The sequence below is a fragment of the Episyrphus balteatus genome, chromosome 3, assembly GCF_945859705.1.
Source record: "Episyrphus balteatus chromosome 3, idEpiBalt1.1, whole genome shotgun sequence".
NCBI classification, from domain to species: Eukaryota; Metazoa; Arthropoda; class Insecta; order Diptera; family Syrphidae; genus Episyrphus; species Episyrphus balteatus.
In genome coordinates this window covers 55,965,894-55,984,432 of record NC_079136.1, presented here as the reverse complement: position 1 = coordinate 55,984,432, position 18,539 = coordinate 55,965,894, and the positions used below count along the sequence as shown (strand labels likewise).

At 31.6% G+C, this 18,539-nt stretch overlaps 2 protein-coding genes across 4 annotated transcripts; one reads left to right on the top strand and one right to left on the bottom strand.

Moving 5' to 3' along the window:
• LOC129913857 (ectopic P granules protein 5 homolog) lies at positions 1 to 17,333 on the top strand. 3 transcript variants are annotated; one of them, XM_055992785.1, is made up of 31 exons: positions 1 to 205; positions 300 to 1,201; positions 1,271 to 1,391; positions 3,822 to 3,995; positions 4,064 to 4,348; positions 4,403 to 4,560; positions 4,618 to 4,845; positions 4,915 to 5,138; positions 5,209 to 5,384; positions 5,665 to 6,476; positions 6,540 to 6,683; positions 6,746 to 6,920; positions 7,610 to 7,837; positions 7,903 to 8,075; positions 8,141 to 8,296; positions 8,477 to 8,600; positions 8,666 to 8,967; positions 9,040 to 9,205; positions 9,270 to 9,412; positions 9,473 to 9,641; positions 9,706 to 9,909; positions 9,964 to 10,332; positions 10,405 to 10,588; positions 12,446 to 12,664; positions 12,731 to 12,903; positions 12,969 to 13,303; positions 13,362 to 13,676; positions 13,738 to 13,895; positions 16,290 to 16,506; positions 16,569 to 16,829; positions 16,892 to 17,333. In XM_055992785.1, exons 1-31 carry the CDS (start codon positions 176 to 178, stop codon positions 17,139 to 17,141), a joined length of 7,575 nt encoding a protein of 2,524 aa, XP_055848760.1. In that variant the 5' UTR covers positions 1 to 175; the 3' UTR covers positions 17,142 to 17,333. The 3 variants fall into 3 exon arrangements, with proteins under 3 accessions (XP_055848760.1, XP_055848761.1, XP_055848759.1); XM_055992786.1 differs by having other exon boundaries at positions 297 to 1,201; positions 4,412 to 4,560; XM_055992784.1 differs by having other exon boundaries at positions 297 to 1,201.
• Positions 17,334 to 17,548: 215 nt separating this feature from the next.
• LOC129915025 (uncharacterized) lies at positions 17,549 to 18,244 on the bottom strand. Its single transcript, XM_055994479.1, has 2 exons — positions 17,741 to 18,244; positions 17,549 to 17,662 (listed from the first exon to the last, which is right to left on the bottom strand). The coding sequence occupies exons 1-2, from the start codon at positions 18,242 to 18,244 to the stop codon at positions 17,549 to 17,551; spliced, it is 618 nt and encodes a 205-aa protein (XP_055850454.1).
• Positions 18,245 to 18,539: the final 295 nt, after the last annotated feature.

Below are 18,539 nucleotides of genomic sequence, written 5' to 3'. Positions count from 1 at the left end.
TCACACTGCATTTTTCCATATCTTTCCCAACACAAAAGTTTGTACTTTCCCTATAAAATTCTTATGTGCGTAGATAAGGGAAGTTAAACAAAAAATAAATTCACAACAATTGCACTCAAAATATTTATTTAAAAAAATCCCATTATAATATATTTAATAAAAGTTTATTGCAAAAATGGCAACAATGGAACGACCTAAAGTTCAGGTAAATTCATATTTTTTTCCCTATCAAAAGAATCCCCAACCAAAAACATTTGCTTTGTTTTCTTATCTCAAAAAAAAAAAAAAAAAACTAGAAGAAGAAAAAAACTAAAAAACCTACACAAAAAGAAGAAAAATTACTAACAGATTCGGAAGAAGAAGATGGAATCGCTTCCACATCGACGTCAGTAAAAAAAACATTAAACTCAAATGTCCAATCGTTAGATATAGATTTCCCAACAACAAAATGCGATGATATTGTTAGTCATGAATGTTTTGTCTCAACGAACTTTCAACCTTTTGATAAGATATCTTTAGACGATGAAGATTTGTTAAGTGATGATGATGAAAAACCAAAAGAAGAAGAAGAAAGATTTTCCACTCCAACTCTGGAAGAACAAGTTCAAGAAGAACCATCTGAAATAAGTAATCCCATGGATATTCCATGTGCTCCATTATTAGACGAACAAAATGTTCTTCACTCGGGAACACCTCAGCCATGGACACATAATTTTGAGGAGCCAACAGCTCCATCTCTTGGTGAATCCAAAACTGCCACACAATTTGACTTTAAACCTGTTGCCAGTGTCAAATATCCAGATTTGGCGAGTATGACTCGCAACGAGACTCAAACTGAAGTCTTCTATCAAACTTATAAACCCAGTTCGTCTGCATCGGCGATAAGTCGTCTTAAACCCTTTACAACAGAACAATTGCGAGAAATTTATTACTGTCAAGATATCGAAATGGTTAAACAATTTGAATTGGAATTCTTGATGAATTCTTTGCTCGAGAATACTGAAAGTGATCCATTTTATGTTTTACTTTTAAAGTATTTTAATTTGCAAGGGAAACTTGTTATAAATAAGAGTGATTTGGCTGACAAGATGAAACGATTTGACGAAGCTAAGAGTGATGTTTGGACTAAGATTCAGAGAACTGCTAAAGGTAGTGCCATGTGTGGCGATGGTAATGCTGTTTATCATACAAAGACTTATGAGTGAGTTGGTGGAAGTTGATTGATTGTTGAGAATTATAAATTAAGTTAATAATTTGTTTTGCATTTCAGAGTTGTGGTAATAAGTGAGACACAATTGGCATTGGCAGTGGATGCATTAAATCAAATGAATCAACTGTTATGCTATTCGTATACAGTTAATTTGGTTGAAGCTAATTTGACAAAGATTAAAGTAAGTATTAGAACCTTCGTGTTAGGTATATGCTTTTGAACTCAACAGTTTATTTGATAAAAGGAAACTTATTACTTAATTCTCATTTATCCATGGTAGATATAGTTGCAATTCTTCCTTAAATTTTGTTCTTCTGGTTCTTCAAATTCTTCTTTTATCATAAACCTGTTGAATAATTGTATGTCTAATGTTAAGTCATTTTTTTATTCGTGCATTTGCAAATTTGTACATCCATTGATCTAAACAGGAGAGAATATTTTTTCAGATTAAAGTTAGAGTAGTCGATACTTGTCATCTCAAAAAACCTCAGTAGGATTTTTCTTGCGGCTGGAGAATATAAGCAGGTTCGACTTCTAGTCATTTTAACTTTTGATATCAGACATAGTGATTCGAAGATTTAAGTATATTTATGAAAAACTTTGATGCAGGCTCCAGGTCAAAGTTTTTCATATATATACTATTTGAAGAGGTCATTACAAAATTCCTATAATTTAAGTATATTCACATTTTTTAAAAAACCAAACAAAAAAATTTTTGTTAAAATTTGTTTTGTTTTCGATAAAACTTGTTTTGTTGAGTGTTCTTAAATTCATCATCTGACGTGATTTTTCACACAACCACGTATTATCACTTGCGAATCCCTAAAAATAATAATAATAAACGATTCGGCGTTGTAAAAATGATATTAGCACATCTTTTTATATATTTTGTTTGCATTACAATAATATTTCTTATTTCTTATATTTTTTTTTTACAATAGCCGTGTTTTATTGGTAACTCAGTACTTAGCTCAGTAAAATTTTACACGGTAAACAACAACAAATGATTGCTAAGGATAAAAAAAAGTTTTTTATTTGTTGGTTTACAGAGAAAATTTTTTTCTTAACATATACATTTTTTACCCTTCAACAATAAAGGATTATAAAAAATAACTAAAAGTAATCGTTTTTTGTTATTTAGAGCATTAAATGTTTACTCAGTAAAATACTGAGTACCAATAAAACACGGCTAATAATTGATTCACTACAGAAGCAGTTAAATTTTTTCTTTTTTTAAATTTAGAAATTTGATTTTTCGAGGCCAAAATGAATGAATAAAAAATTTTGAACACCTTTGGTATAAAAAAAATCAATGGGAAGGTCTGGTCAACTTTTTGAAAAATATGCGTGTCTAAAAGGAATTTCACAATAGTAATAATAATAATAACCAATATGCTAAAAAGGCGTATTAATTTTACTATATTACACCGGCACAAAAAAAAAGTGTCATCTGGTACATGAACCAGACCTATCTGTATATGTTTTTGGACCCGCTGAATTCGAATTGCAAGTCCGTTTGGCCCTATCACCCTCCAGTTTTGAGTAAAATGCAAAAAACTCCAAAAAAGTCATAAAAATTCAAACAAAATGGAGTTACAGCTCAATATTAGAAGGTGACCGGGCCAAACGGACTTGAAATTCGGATTCAGTGTGCCCAATTTTACTGAAAAGACTGTCTGAAATTTCAATGAAAAAAAGCCTTTGTTGCGAAACGCCTAGTTCTGGGTTCTGCAGTGTGTTTGCATGCCTATTGCTTAATTGATTCACTCCAGTTATAACTGATGATGCCATGTAGCTGCTTTTTTAAAAAAAAAAACTTATTTTCTAAGGCCAAGAGTTGTGGACTGATGCTTTTACAAACAAACCCAAATCCATCCTTTTACTCTGCAACAGTCAAGTGGTCAAACCTTATTTGTCTTCAATATTTAGCTTTTTGCCGTAATCCTCGAACAATCTTAATTGCGCTAGAACTGAACTCAACAAAGTTTATAATATAAGCCAAAGGTACCACGGGGACACCTCAAACTTGCCTTACGAATGCACTTATTGTTATCTTATACCTTTACATCTTTTACACAAAATTCTGGGCGTCAGCTATTAGACGACCTGTTGAAATTGTGGAAAGCAGCATGAAAAGAAATAGGTTGCTACTCTCCGATGTCCACTATTCTGCTCTTGTCAGTGCGACAAAATGCTTACTTCGTAGAACCTATTTGACGAAAGCGAATATCAACGACTATTCCTGTTTTTAATTCGATACATTTGTTAAAAGTTGTTTTATCTCACGGACTTAACTTCTATTTCTACCGTATAAACAAAACAAAAAAGGCTTAATTCACCAATAAAAAAATTAAAAGAAACCGAGATTATAGACAGTTATCGAGATATCGTTGACAAATTTCTTGACCTACTTCAAGTTATACATTATACATACATGTCTCTAGTAATGTTTTGACCAAGTATTTGATAGGAATTGACTCTAGTTGATAAAATAATGTACTTCAAAATCTCCTCCTTTATAACAAATTCCGTTTTGTTTTTGCTTCTTAAATTGCTAGTTTTGTTTTTTTTTTTTTGCTGACATTAACTTAACGCTAATTTAAATTTACAGATTGATAAAATCATAGATGAAATAATGTCCTATCACTCTGTTCGACACATAACAAATGATTCACCAATATCATTGAATAAAAGTTTAAATCCAGAATCCCTACATTGTATTAATCGTCTGCGGCGAGCAATAACAATATTATTTAGTTTCATACGCAAACCAAGTCCTAATTCGGTAAGTAGCTAAATTTTTTAAACATACTTTTGAACATTTTAATAATTTCCAATAATTTTTTCTTTTAGACATTTACAAAAAGCATCAAACAATGGCTCAATAAACTAATCTCATTGCATATTCGAATTGCTACAAGAGAAGATCATTGGTTCCTATTATTTCACGTTTTGCGCTGTCCCAATGGTGTTGGCAATTGGGCCAAATCATTTATACAACTGCCATTAACAGATAGCACAACAAATAACGAGCACATAACTTTATCGAGTGCTGAAATAAATCATTGTATAGCAATTCTTCATATCCTTTTGCTGCCAATTAAGAAGCGTAATGATTTCCTCAAAGCCTTCTCACAGGTAAACTAATTAAGATTTAAGAAATTTCATAAATTCGTTCAAATTTATATTAAGTCCCACAAGGAAATTTCGGATCCTGTTAAAGAGGATATGTGGATATTAATTGAATCAGATGGTGAAGAAGGTACAACATCAAAAGGTGAATGTATTGGATTGAGAGAAAGTGATCTGATTGCTTTGCTTGATCAAATGCCATTCGAAATGTTATTTTGGTAAGTTTTTTTTTGTACGAAAACAATAGAATTTAGATTTTATGTCAATTTTTTCAGTTATGCTCTTAATGTTGAAAAAACTTCAAATAATTACATTCTCGAAGCTGACCTCATTACTGGCAATCAAGTGTTGAAAGTTATTGCTTTCTGTTCGACACTTATAGAAATTTTCGGTGAAGGAATGTTAACATACAATAGAGAACGATATAAGCAACTAGCAAAACGACTAGGTCGAATCATAAGACATATTTTGCAATATGTATCAGATTACCATGAATTGTTTATGTAAGTCGAGTATTTTTTGGTTAAAATTTATTTATTTTTTTATCAACAATTTTGTTTACTTATTTTCAGACGAAACAATTTATCCAAAGATCCATATTTATGTGAAAGAATCAACGTAGAATTAAATTCACTGCTAATTAAAGCTTGCAGTTATATTTATCGAACACGAAACCTGGCTACATGGCAATATTTCTCTTCACTTCCATACAACAGTTTAGATGCTTCGACAGTTTGGCAATTGTTTTTTTATTTAAATGTTGGATTTCCCACACAATTTCCAGCTCCTCATGAAGGTATTTCAATTTAATTAGATTTTTGTCATTCATGGGTTTTAATTGTTGTTTTGTTTTTCTTTTTCTTAAGATTATATCGCTCGATATCATTCTACAGATTTTTGGAATTATTTTAATGGAGCAAATGCTGATTCATCAGCTGAAGATATGTATTATTTGCTGCAGACATTTTTTGAAATGGCAAATGAACGAGATAGAGTGAAGGATTGGCAGCTGATACAGGCTATTTGCTTGCATATATTTGATGTAAGTATATAATAACATATTAAAAGCTTTTGTGGTTTTAAATAGATACTTAAGTTTTGATACCACAAGTCTTTGAATCTTAATTGCAATTAAAGTCTCAGTCGAAGACGTAAGTGGCACACCGCTATATTTCATCATTAGCTAACTTTTAAAATAGTTTAGGCTTGACTTTATTTAAAAGCGACAAAAAAATGCCCTTGGTACCTTTTTAACCTATGGAACATAGATAGAATATATAGAATTGATAATAAAAACATTTGGTCATTTAATTTACTTTCAGATTGGATTCATCAATGAAAAAACTCGTGACATTTGCTACAAAACCTCGCGAGATATGCTTGTAAACCTAACACTCGCGTATAACGATCTAATGTCTAGCTTATTGCTACAATTGAAGATAAGATTTGAAGAAATTGAAAACGCTGCCTATCTCTTTCAATCATTACCACTTGAAAACTGGAAACCAGAAATGGATAGTTTTGAAACTCTTTCCAGTTGGTTGTTGCACTTTGATTACACTACCAAAGAAAATACAATTGCTCGAATTATTGTGAGCCATCTTAATTGGGGTTTCGATTGTGATGGTCGTCTTTATCTGCCCCATAACATTCATGTACGTATGGCATGTCTGGTATCGGAAGCTCTAACAAAACATGCCCCAGAAGTTGTTGGTCAATCTGGAGTCTCTGAAAGTGTTCGACAAGTTTCAAATTTGGAATCGCAATCGACAAAAGAACAATTCACTACATGGTGTTGGAGTATGGTTTCGGTGCTGAGATTACATCTAATGGATCAGAGTGTAGATTCAATAAGGAATACTTTGCAAAATCCCACCGAACCATTAATGTTTATTCCGGATTTGGAAAAGATTGAAGTAATTTATCAAGGGGTCACAGAAAACCGTCCACTTTCGATGTATGTGGCGATACTTGTAAGTCTGTGGGGTCACTCAGTTCCATTGATTTGTCAGAAAGGATTTGAACAGATGAAGCTTCTTATCACGGATTATAGACATGCTACTGTGATTCGATGTATGGAATTGATTACACCTTTATTCATGGAAACCCCTGAAACTCTAGCCAAATGTGAAAGGTATGTAATTTTGAAAAACATCGATGTGAATGAATTTTGCTTTAATTTTTTTTGTATGATTAGTTTTCAGACAATATTAGTTCAATTATTAAATGCAGATAAAACCTACTTGAAAATGGCAAAAGAAATGCTTTTCTCGTCATCAATTGGACCTGTTTTAAAATTATTAGATAATATGATTCAGCATCAAATCATCAGTTATTATAAGTAAGACAACAAAATTGAAATCTTTTTACTTTGAAATTATTTATTTTATTTTTGTATTTCAGTTTTGGACTGACAACTCCATTGATGTTGGTTAATACATGGCTACATGCTTTGACTAATGTTCCAAATTGGCAAAATACAATGGTTTTGTTTTTAATTGATAAAATTCTATGTGTTGCATATCAATTTCCTGATGTATGGATGGCTTCAAAAGAGTATTTTAGAACCTACTATAAGGTAAGATTTATGCTAATTTGAAACAAAGATATTTAAATTCTTGTTCCTTGGAACATATTGCTTTTTGAATTGAAATCCATTTAAGTACGTATGGAACAGAAACAGTCTTAACTGTTGTCGTTCTGCCGATTTTATTTATAAATGAGTAAGCAAAGTTAATAAATTAGTACATCAGGTTTTATACAGTAGAAGCGATCGGGTATTTATATTTATATATTAAAGAGATATGTCATTGTGCCGATGGTTTTTTAAAACTTCATAAAAAGAGTATATTCAACCCCGTGAGGTACCACTGGATATTTGAAATTTAAACTAAGAAGAAGCACATCGAATCCTGGAACTGCGACATCAGAATTTCAGGAAATAAGGACAAAAGATAATATATTGAAAAATAGCCTGATTCATAGAAAAATTATTAACTTTTAATCAATAATCCCATAATTCCTTTTTTGAATACTTGTTTTGAAATCAATGTTACGTTACTTTTTTATAAAGATTTTTATTTATTTTATTGTTTTTAAGAGCCATTTTTTCATTAGTCAGATAAGCCCCAGTTAAGGCTTATTTATACTAATAAAAGTTTTTTTTTATATTGATATTATTATTCTTCTGATCCGATCATCCAAATTCAACAAACTTTATGAGTTTTTTTTTTAATATAATAATTATTTTTATCGTTTCCATATAAGGACTGTGATGAATGGAAAGGTCAAAAAATGTCAACTTTAAAATTGATTTTGGGTGCATCAAATCAATCACGTGTACCAAATCTAATTGCCACAAACTACGGCTGGTTTGCTCTGTTATTACTTGACGTCGAATTTGATTTGCAAGACAGTAAAATTTGGCCTGAATTCTTGAGACAACTTTCTGTTGCTAAAAATGACAACAAAATTAATATCGATAATATTTTAAAGGTAATTAAGATTAATTTTTAAGTCCTAAAACTTAAACTAAAACTTAATTCTCCTTAATTTTCTAGAAAACATCTTCAATTGTAAAATTCTCAACTTTTCCGGCACAAAATCTTGTTATTTACAAGTACGCTAATCTAATATCAACAATTGAATTCAATCATCCAGCATTGCCTTTGCTTGTGCAACAGTTTTTTGTTCTCTTTCTTGCAAGAGTTCCTTTGCATCCAGATGAGGAAAGGTACATTTTATAAATATTATTATTTCTTTTAGTTTTATTATTATTATAACATCTTTTTTATTTAGATTTCAATGTACTTATGGAGTATCCGACAAACTTTATGAATTTAATGTAAGCCTAATGAAGAAAATCAAAGCTAATCTTAAAGCGGCAGAAAATTTCTATACAGAAAAAGTATCCGAAGACCATGATTTAACATACTTCTACACCAACTGTAGCAAGTACGTAGCAAATAATAAGCAAAAATGCAAATCTATTGATTTTTGTATTGATGGTTCTTAAAAGTTTTTTGGTCAATGTAGATGAAAAATCATTTTATTCTTAAACTTTTTGTATATTTTCCATAATGGTGTAAAATTGCCGGATAGAGTCTTTTTCAATATTTGTTTAATGTTTTGCAGAATAATGAAAACCTATTCTCTATGGCTTGAAGAGACAACAATCAATAAAATTTCAAAGGATCAACAAAGTTTCCCTCCGCAATATAATCCTGAAAAACTTCAAGAAATTTTAACTGGTAGCACGGTAAAAATAGTGATCTTATGATTCTCTAAAAATTGTTTTATTAATTTTTGTTTTTAATTATACAGCAACATTGGACTGAATTAGTTTTTCTACCCAAAATAAGAAAAGCCCAAGGAATCCAATCAGAGAAATGGTGTAAAAAGATTCATCGAACTAAATCAACAAAACAATTGCGTAATGCTCTTCAACCCAAACCAAGAACAACGCCGCTTGAAAGAATAAAAACTCATCTCAAATCTTATGACAAACGTTTACCTGGACCTCCATTGGATGCATCGCCAAATATAATTCCATCACAACAACGAATCAATAAAGAAGCTCTTAATCAATTAAGAAGTCATTTAAAATGTCTTGATAGTGCGGCAAAGTATATAAAATATTTTTTTATTTTACCATTCTGGGACTTGAAAATAATGCCTTTTTTTTTAAATTCTTATAGAAAATTCAATCTGGAAACATGTGAATTAAATGTTCTTACTCAACATTTCAAAGAGTTAACAATGAATCAGTATACAAATCTATCAGCCCATGAAACAAGAGACGTTGCATGTTCAACGATACTTAATAAATTTGAATGCAAAAGCCCGGGAAGAGTTAAATTAGAAGTATTTTAAAAAAAGAAGATGGAACTATCAACAAGTTGTAATATTTTTGTTTTAATTTTTTCAGTATCAAATACCAACAAAACAAACTACGGTCGAAAGACAAATCATGTCAAATTCAGACCGATATTCAAAATTGCTTCAAGATGTATTAAATCAAAATGTGGAACAATTGGCTTTATCTATTGATAAAATGGAAACTTTAATCAGGTTAGTGTTCAAAATTGTTTATTTGTAGAAATTTACAAACTTTTATCATCTTTTTAAAAGATTTATGGTTGCCTCGCAAGTTGAATCTGGTTGTGTGCGTCAGTACTCCAAAGATGTAACAACAGTTGGTATACAATTTTTCTATGATGTAGTAAGGGCTATGAATGAAGTGATGATAAAATTCCCGCCTTGTAATGATTTGTGCAATAATTTTCTAACCGAGTTAGGAGTAAGTTTGAAATTTCTTATCTGTATTTATTTTTCGTTAATTCAACTGTTTGTTTTCTATTTAGGTATTTATCCAAGATAACCATGAGAGTGAAGGACTTCGAATTCTAGAATTAGCTCTCAAACGTCCGGATTTATTAAAAATCATATCAAACTTATTTGTACCATATCGAACTGGTCCAAAATATTTCATTCCCATGTACAAGTTTTTAATTGATTCCCATTTGAAACGCTGTGATAAAAAAATACTATTTGTTCTTCTTTCAAAGGTACAAAAATATTGGATTTACTTTGGTTTTTTCATAAAAATATTTCTTTTGTAGTTTGATTTCCCTAGCTGGCTTGAATCATATCATCCAAAATTATCCGACATCAATCAGTTACTCAAATTGGTTCTCTTTGGATTGGAAAGTTGGAATCAATCAGATGCTGAAATTCTTCAAGATCAATTTCGTCGTCATTTATTGTACATTTTCGATCATGAATTCCCTGAGCATTATGGTGAAGTTGTTCAATTGGTATTAGATGGAATCTCTGAACAAAAACTTATGCCAGTTGTTCTATTGGATCTATTGAATTCGTTGCTCAAACAATTTAATTGTGATCAATTAAGTTTGGATAGTTCGGATGAAAAAGTCAAATCTATTTCGGCGGAATTTTCTCGCCGGCAAAATTTATTCAATCTCAAAGGGGTAAGTTGATATACATATTAATTATCTATTTGAAAAAAAGTTAACGATTTTTTTTTGGTATGATCTTTTAAGGCAACAGATACAGTAAAGTTATTTGCAACACATTTCCAAAAAGAAAGACTTCACAATGGTCTTCACGGATTGTATCCCAAACACAAGGAATATTGTAAGCCACTTGCAATGTGGTTCTCTTGTTTCAGTCATGTAGTTGTTAGTACGGCAATTGTTGGATATCCTGGATTGTTAGCTGATCAAAGTGAGTATATTGAGTCGAATATAAACTACGCGTTACGAAGATGCAATTTTTTGAAAAACTTAAAATTGTATAATATTTTCGTTTTAATTATTTTTAAAGAAAATATTTGTATGGTGGTAAATAGTTCATAGAAATTTTAATGCAGGTTGATTAAGCTTCTTGGTCATAATACTGATTCTTCAATGTAATTTAGTGCCAAGCAAAATAAAAGAGTAATACCCAACAGAGGAAGAATTGATTTTGTAGTGTCACAAGTTTCAGTTAAATTGAACATATTCACAGTTCAGGTCCATGAAAGGTACGTCTTTAAGTTACTAGGATCGCCAGGTCGGGAGAACCTGGCGACGTAGGTGCAAGATCCAATGAAACATAAGCTTTAAGTAATTTGTAAGCTAGGTGCTCGAAGTATGACTTCGAGATTATCGTACTTTGGGTGGACAATTGAAAAACACAGCCTGCACAAAACGAACGCTGGCTGATGGGCTTTCTATTGACAGATAATGTCACCATATCAAGCATTCCATTCCAACACAATATATACAAGGGAATTTGGTTATCTTTAACGCTTGCAGCTTTCTTATAAAAGTTCATGTAACTTTCCAAATACTGCATCCGTATAGCAGTACAGATTCAATATTTTAGCGGTACAGTCGCAGCTTGATCTTTAAGCTAAAATAGTTTTCCATCCAAATATTGGGCAACATCCTGTACGCAGCATTTGTGATCCCAATTTGTCTGATAATATCATAGAAACAACACTACCAAGACATTTAAAACTCTACTTTCTCTACCATTTGTTAACAAAAATTTATTTGATGGAATGTCTGGTTTGCGAGGCTGATCAATATTTTTGCTTCTCAAGAATTGATTTTTAGCCCCACGATTTCTGTTTCCCTCTCCACTCTTAATTTGATGGAATCCATGATCCTGTGAGGAAGTAAGGAGTTGTAGGCTTTTTTTTATAATTTTGGATCGCAAAATGTGCAAATCAGTGCAGAAATCAAACGAAGAATTACTCTTGCTAACTGCAGTTCCTTAGAGCTAACAAAGCATATAAACATAATTTTTAAAATTCTCGGATTAGCCGCGTTTTTTAAACAAAGAAAGTACTTTTGTACTCACCCCGAACGTTTCCTATCAAATTTCATTGAGCGTGGTTCCCGGTGACCACGCTCAATGAAATTTGATGCGAAACGTTCGGGGTGAGTACAAAAGTACTTTCTTTGTTTAAAAAACGCGGCTAATCCGAGAATTTAAAAAATTATGTCCGTAAGAAACCGTGAAAGCCTTAAAAGTTATAAAGCATATAAACACCAAAGTGTCTATAAAAACAAAGGAATGAGATATGCAACCCTGTTAAGACTTAGTTAGGCAAATTAGAGAATCGAAATGACATTAGAACAGTTATGAGCACGACACCCAATCAAGAAGAAAGGCCTAGTGACCAACAACTTTCAACCACTCTTGTGTACGTGTATTTAATTTGCAAGAATGGAAGGGACCTACAATTTACCGACGATTCCGAAGCAGAGATTCTTTTTTTCATGCCAATAATACTCATGAAGCCTTTTGTCAATTCCTAGCAAGAGGCAATACCCTAAATATAGTGTTTTTAAGATGCAGAAGGCTGGAATACGAACCCAGACCTCTGACATCATAGTAGGCATTGCACTAACCGTTGCGACTCGGGGTATTACTTAGAAAAGTTGCAAAACACAAATTTCATGACAGCAGCTTTCAAAACAGAAAAAAATAAGATGACTATCGACTTTTTGATATAACTGTTTAAAGCTCGTCTAAAAAAATATAACTTCATAACTTAAACTAAAAAAAAATCATACATTGCCTTCCTTTCAGTAAGCGATTGTATCTTTGCCACGCTCATTGAAATGTACGTACCTTGGCTAATTGCGTATACGGATCAACAAATTCAGCAATCATCTCCCAATTGGATACGACAACTTGTAGCTAATGACAAAGTACTTTACCCTTGGAGTTCAGTGCATGGAGAAACCAGTATAATCATAATTAATTCATTCATCAATTCCATTCTCTTTGTTTTGGAAAGTCTTCCAGGTAAGTAAAATGAATACTTAGGAAAAACAAAATAATTCTATTTTTTAATTTTTTTACTTTTTCAAGTATCCCAATCAATTCTTGGTCACACATTTAGTTTCTATATTCATCATTATGCTGTGGAAAAAATGGAATTACATATTCGAAAGCCCATACACAATGGAATTATCAAATTACCATGGGAATTGTTTAAGCCTCTTCCCAATCATATCAATCTTTTATTTGATAGTTTGAAAGTGGTAAAGTTACTTCTAATAAAAATCGTTTTTGTATTCCTCCTCATTATTAATTTTGAATTTTAAAGTATGCACCCGAGTCACATGCCTTACTTGGTTATATTTTCCTTCGAATCGATTGGAATTCATGGATGAAGGAAATTTTCTCAAACTGGCCACCAGCTGTTCAAACACAAATAGCATCCCGCTTACTAACAATCTTCGTCAAGATTTCATTCGAACCAAATATTCATCTACATACAAGTACGAGTAAGATTTTAGAAGATGCTATTGCTTATCCATGGTTCATGGTTGAATATCAAGAATTGGAGAATCTCTTCAAATGGGTCATAGAGACAGTAGAACCTTCTATTCTTTTGAAGCTTCCATCTGAAAGTAACTACGCAGATAGAGCAGCTTTAGAGTATGTTATTTTTCAATTTAAATCATGAAATTACTTTAATCAAGTTTTTTTCTTTAAGTCTTTTGAGCGTTTCATCAGCAATGATGCCCGAAAGAGCTGCACCCGGTTCAATAACTCATGCTACTGCCAAACGTATTCTTTATGCCAGATCAAATGTAAGATTACTTCGAATGTGCGCTGCTAAATATAATAAACTTATTGCCACAAAAGACGGATTTAAAGCATTCTCAACAGCTTTACAAGAACTTATGGATATTATGGAACGAACTGTTTCGACTGTTTGTACAACGAAAGAAGAACGTGATCAGGAAGCGTTAAATCTTATGATAGAGATTATCGTTTCAATGCAAACACAAAGTCAAGAAACTTCAAAGTATGAACATAATTATTTGCATTTTTGATTTTGATATTTACTTACTTACTTTTTTTTTTAGGTTTTTTATTGACATACTAATTGATTGGCAATCAAAATGTAAACCTGGAAGTGCATTATTGTGTCAGACGTTAAATGCCTTTGGACATTCTAAAGCATTCATTGCTGGCATATATATTTTGTTGGAGGCAACAATTGTTAACTATTTTCGAGTTTCAGGTTAGTATGCATTTTTAATTATTCGAAAATTCGGTTTAGATGTGGTGTGTTGAGGCGATTACCGTTTGAAAATATAACGAGTGTTCCAGCCAAGTTTTTTAAGTTTTCTGCTTTGTTGGAAATAATTTTTGCGTTAAAATATATGTACATCACAATCTTATATCTGAGCTTGACCTTTAGTAAGTTGAAAGTATTGTTAAAATTAGCGGATTTGGGGGAGAACTTAAAAGGTCTTCCTTAGTGACAAATTGTCACATAACACTAATGATAATTTTTTTTAACATCAAATTTCAAAATGTAGTTTTAGGTTTTTTTTTTAAAGTTATAATGTATTTGAATGGTAAGTAGATTGACGGTGCATAAATCGATCCCGAATTTACCTACCATTCAAATACAATTAAACTTTAAAAAACATTCGTAGGCTTAGATTGAAATTCTGTGATGTGTACATAAAACAGGTCAGCTTTTTTTGCATTAGGCGAGACCCAGATAAGTTAAAATCCAGTTTGTTCTGAATTTATATAATTAAGAAATGATGTAGCTTATCAATTTCAACCACAATACGGCCCGTGTGTAAAAACTTATTTTAATTTCGTGTGGTTAAATTTCACGGTTAATAAGCGCATCATTCATACCTACATGTTTTATTCATCGAAGTCTAAACCTCGACAGCAATTACACTTTTGACGAATTTTATGCTCTGTCCGACTCCATCAAAAAGATTGTTTCCCTTAATCCTCACGCTGGAATCGTCATTACGGGCGATTTTATTGTACACAATTCTTCGTGGTTCGCTATTCTGGACAGACAACATTTGAAGGAAGGAACGGTGAGATCTTCGATGAACTTAACCACCCAAAATCAGCCAACTCGAATTTCGGACGTTGTCGGGCTGAAAATACTCAAGGCTTGTTTCTTGTCTCTGACCGAGATAAAAACACTGTTGGTGTGTTATCGCATCTAACCAAGTCAGATGACTGTATCATATCTGCAAATTTCTCATGCCTCAAAAATGCAGTTAAAGAAAAACACCTATGAGAACTGTTTGGTAATAGGAAAAAAGTCAACTGGAGGTTTCTTATAAACGCTATGATTTCTAAATAGTGACTTAGATTCCTGTACAAATATTTAAATCTCTCTGGAATGAGAAATTTGATCTCGAATAGTGTTAAAACATTCAAACTGAAAGAGAATACGTTTTAAAGCCATCCCCACTGAGGGAAATCGTACAATGTTTGAGGCTAGAAAGGCCAACAATGCTTATATGCTTGATACCTAAGAATGCGACAACAAATACTACAATGTCCAACAGGTAGGAAAAAATGTTTGGTCATTTGTAAAAAAAAATTTTAAATTCTAGTTCATCTTCGGTTCCAACGCTTGTTGACTCCTCTGGAGTTGATAACCGACTTTTTTTTTATCAGCTTGAAAAATTTTGTATTTTTTCTTGCTCTAGGGCAAGTATTGGTTTCGTGTAGAAAAAAAATTTGAGATTTTAATCAAAACCAACATTACGATGATGGAGAAGATCAAAAAAGTGGTTTTCGTCATGCCGTCCGTCGGTCCGTGCGTCTGTGCGTCCATCTGTACAGCTAGGGCCTAAACGGATGGATGGATTTGCTTGAAACTTGGTACAGATTATTTTTACGTAATTCCCTAGACCCGTTTTTTTTTTTTTTAATATCTCCTTTCTAACGCATATCTCCCATATTGCAATTTTCTCGAAAACGGCTCTAACGATTTTGATTAAATTTGGTGTACGTAATAGTCTAATTGATTCTAACAAAACTGCGTTTTTAGTTTTTCTCAAAAAATGCGGAGAACAAACATTTTTGAAAAAAAAAAAATTTTAATTTTATTTTTTACTTTGGTTTTTTTTATATTTTTTTTCTCGACACTAAACAAAATCTTAAAATTTTAAAAAATATTTAAGATAAAGATACTTTGAACTACAAGAGCAAGTACGTGCGACCCCAGTAATTGTAATTGTTTCTTCTTGACGCCCGCAAATTTCAGAAATAACTCATCACCTCCTCACATTGCAAAAAGTGACTGCACTCTTCCAAAAAAAAAAAAGAATAGTAAATAAGGGTTTTGGAACAGTCGAAAAAATTCCCAGAATCGAGCTCGATATAAAATTTTTAGGAGGGAAATAATGCATAAGATTATGTTGATGTGAAGGCTTCCTTATTGTATTGCATCGTTCGTTACGTATTGGTGAAGGGTTGTTGAAATTCTGTAACACGTTGTTAATAGTCTCCAAGAGGCACTGTTTATCCCTATTAATATTCTTTAAAACTGCAGAATCCGTTAGAAATTAAAATTTTCAATTTAAATAATCAAAACAATTATGTAAATAAATATCGATTTTACTTTATTTCTATTTTTAAACAGATGACAACAAAGAGAATCACCATCCTTCCTGGATTTCATTATTAAAATCTCTTCAAACTTCCTACGACAAATTGGAAGTTATGCCTTTTCTGCGAGGTCAACACTTTATGTCATTGCATGCCTACATAATCTACAAAATGGAAACGCTTTCTAATGCTGGAGAAAAAATTACCTTCCTACAGGACTTGAGTCAACTCTTGGAGCATGTCAAAACAAAGTATTAACAAAATTTATTATTTAACTATCACATTTTTATTTTATTTTTCCTCAAACAAATAGTGTTTCCACTGAACCTCGAATGGCTATTGTGTGGGGTGCAATTATATCAAGTGGCTGCAAAATCTTATCGGAATCAGAAAATGCAAAGAAGCCACTTTTAATGCTTGCAAGGCATTTTCATGTTCTTTCAACACAAACTGAAGGCTGGGGTGATGGTTTATTGGGTGTGATTGGTTTTAAAAAAGATAGCATAAGCAATCGGCGAAAAGTCCTGACAAGATGTATTTCATGCATTATTTTCTCTCTTTTCCCTGATACAAGGTAAACAGAAATAAATTTATTTACATCCCTTGGACTAACTATTTCTATTAATTTATTTACAGCTCTGACACAACATTACCAAATCAAGAATTCATTCGTTCATTTAACGAAATGAAAATGCTTATTGCTAATAAGAAATTCAACGATGTTAAGATGCTGATTGTCAAGGCTATCGAACTTATTGACGATAACAAATTTACAGAAGTTGAAAATGTGCCTGAACTGATTTACCGAGTAATTCGATTGTTTTATAGTGATACATTTTTAGAAACCGTTCCCGAGGTTTGGAGTTTTGAATTTAAATGGCCTTAAGTTTTTTGTTTGTTTTAATTTTTTTTTTGTTTAGATTTTAATTTTTAATGTGTCTGCTCTAAGTGGTTTATATTTTTAAGTTTCATAAAACTGAATTAGTCATATTGATAGTAACAAAAAAAAAAAAAAGATTTATATTATATTTTTTCCATTACAAAAATAAAATTAAATATATGTATGTTGTCTCTTGTATGAGTGGCTTCTTTATTCTTCATAAAAATTCAACTTAAAAACTTGCGAGCCAAAAATCAGTCGTAAAGAAAAAAAAAAATAAGTAAATCAAAAGTCGACAGTTGCATGTTTCGTTGTTTTGGTTTATTTGTCAGCCAAGTCTTAAGACATGCTTCATTAAATTAGTTTAATATACCTATAATCTAGCTTATGTTTACTTAAAGCCTTTTATTAATTTAATAAAATTGACTCCATGTGTTTATCTTGTCAAACGCAATTTCCAAAATCTGATCCACTTCAATTTGATTGCTTCTTAGAACATCCATAGCAAAAGCCATGCTTTCTGAATTCTGCAAGAAAACACGTATCAAATTAAATCAAAACCTTGAATATTATTAAACTATGAATTTTAAAACAATTTTACTTACTTTTGCCGAATATACCAGTTCCCTAAATTTTACATCTTTAATTTTTTCATAAAGCTCTCCAAACTCAGGATCTGTAGACTTTTTATCTCTAATTAACCTAGCAATTTCATAATCAGGTAATAATTGAGTTATTTCTTGAATAAAACTTAATGATCCTCGAACACTTCCATACTCTTGAGCTGATGATGGTCTTAATCGATTTATAAATCGTCTTATTTTCAATGGAATCACATTTAAATCAATTTCTTTGCCCAAGTATTCGATGATGTTATGGACTTCAGGACTTTTTGAAATTTGTTCTTGCATAAGGATTTCAAAGTCTGACGATCGTAGGTAATTAACGGCTGTTCGAAATCTAGTATCGAATAGAAAATGTCTGCCGAAAAGTATTGCAATTCGATTTTTTGGAACAAGATCAATGAACTCCAGAAGATCAGACTCAATATTAGCTGAATTAAGGTGAGAAGTTACTATCACAAAGAAAATGCAAATTATGAATCGCATTATTAAGCTACTGATTATTATTTAGTTGGTAGGATGACTGGATATAGCAGACTGGTCAAGATTGAGTTGCAAAAAATGCTTTTATAAAAGTCTGACAAAAAATTAGTTAGGTACATTGGTGGTGCTAATGAAAGCGAAAGTGTGAAATGCGAATATGATGGTACTTTTTCGCAGATAAAATTTTGTGTACTTTTTTTTTTGCAAACAAAAATTGAAAGTGAAGAACTACCCAAACTTAAAATTGTGATAAAAACATGGGTAAACACTATACACACAAATAATGTATGTAGGTACC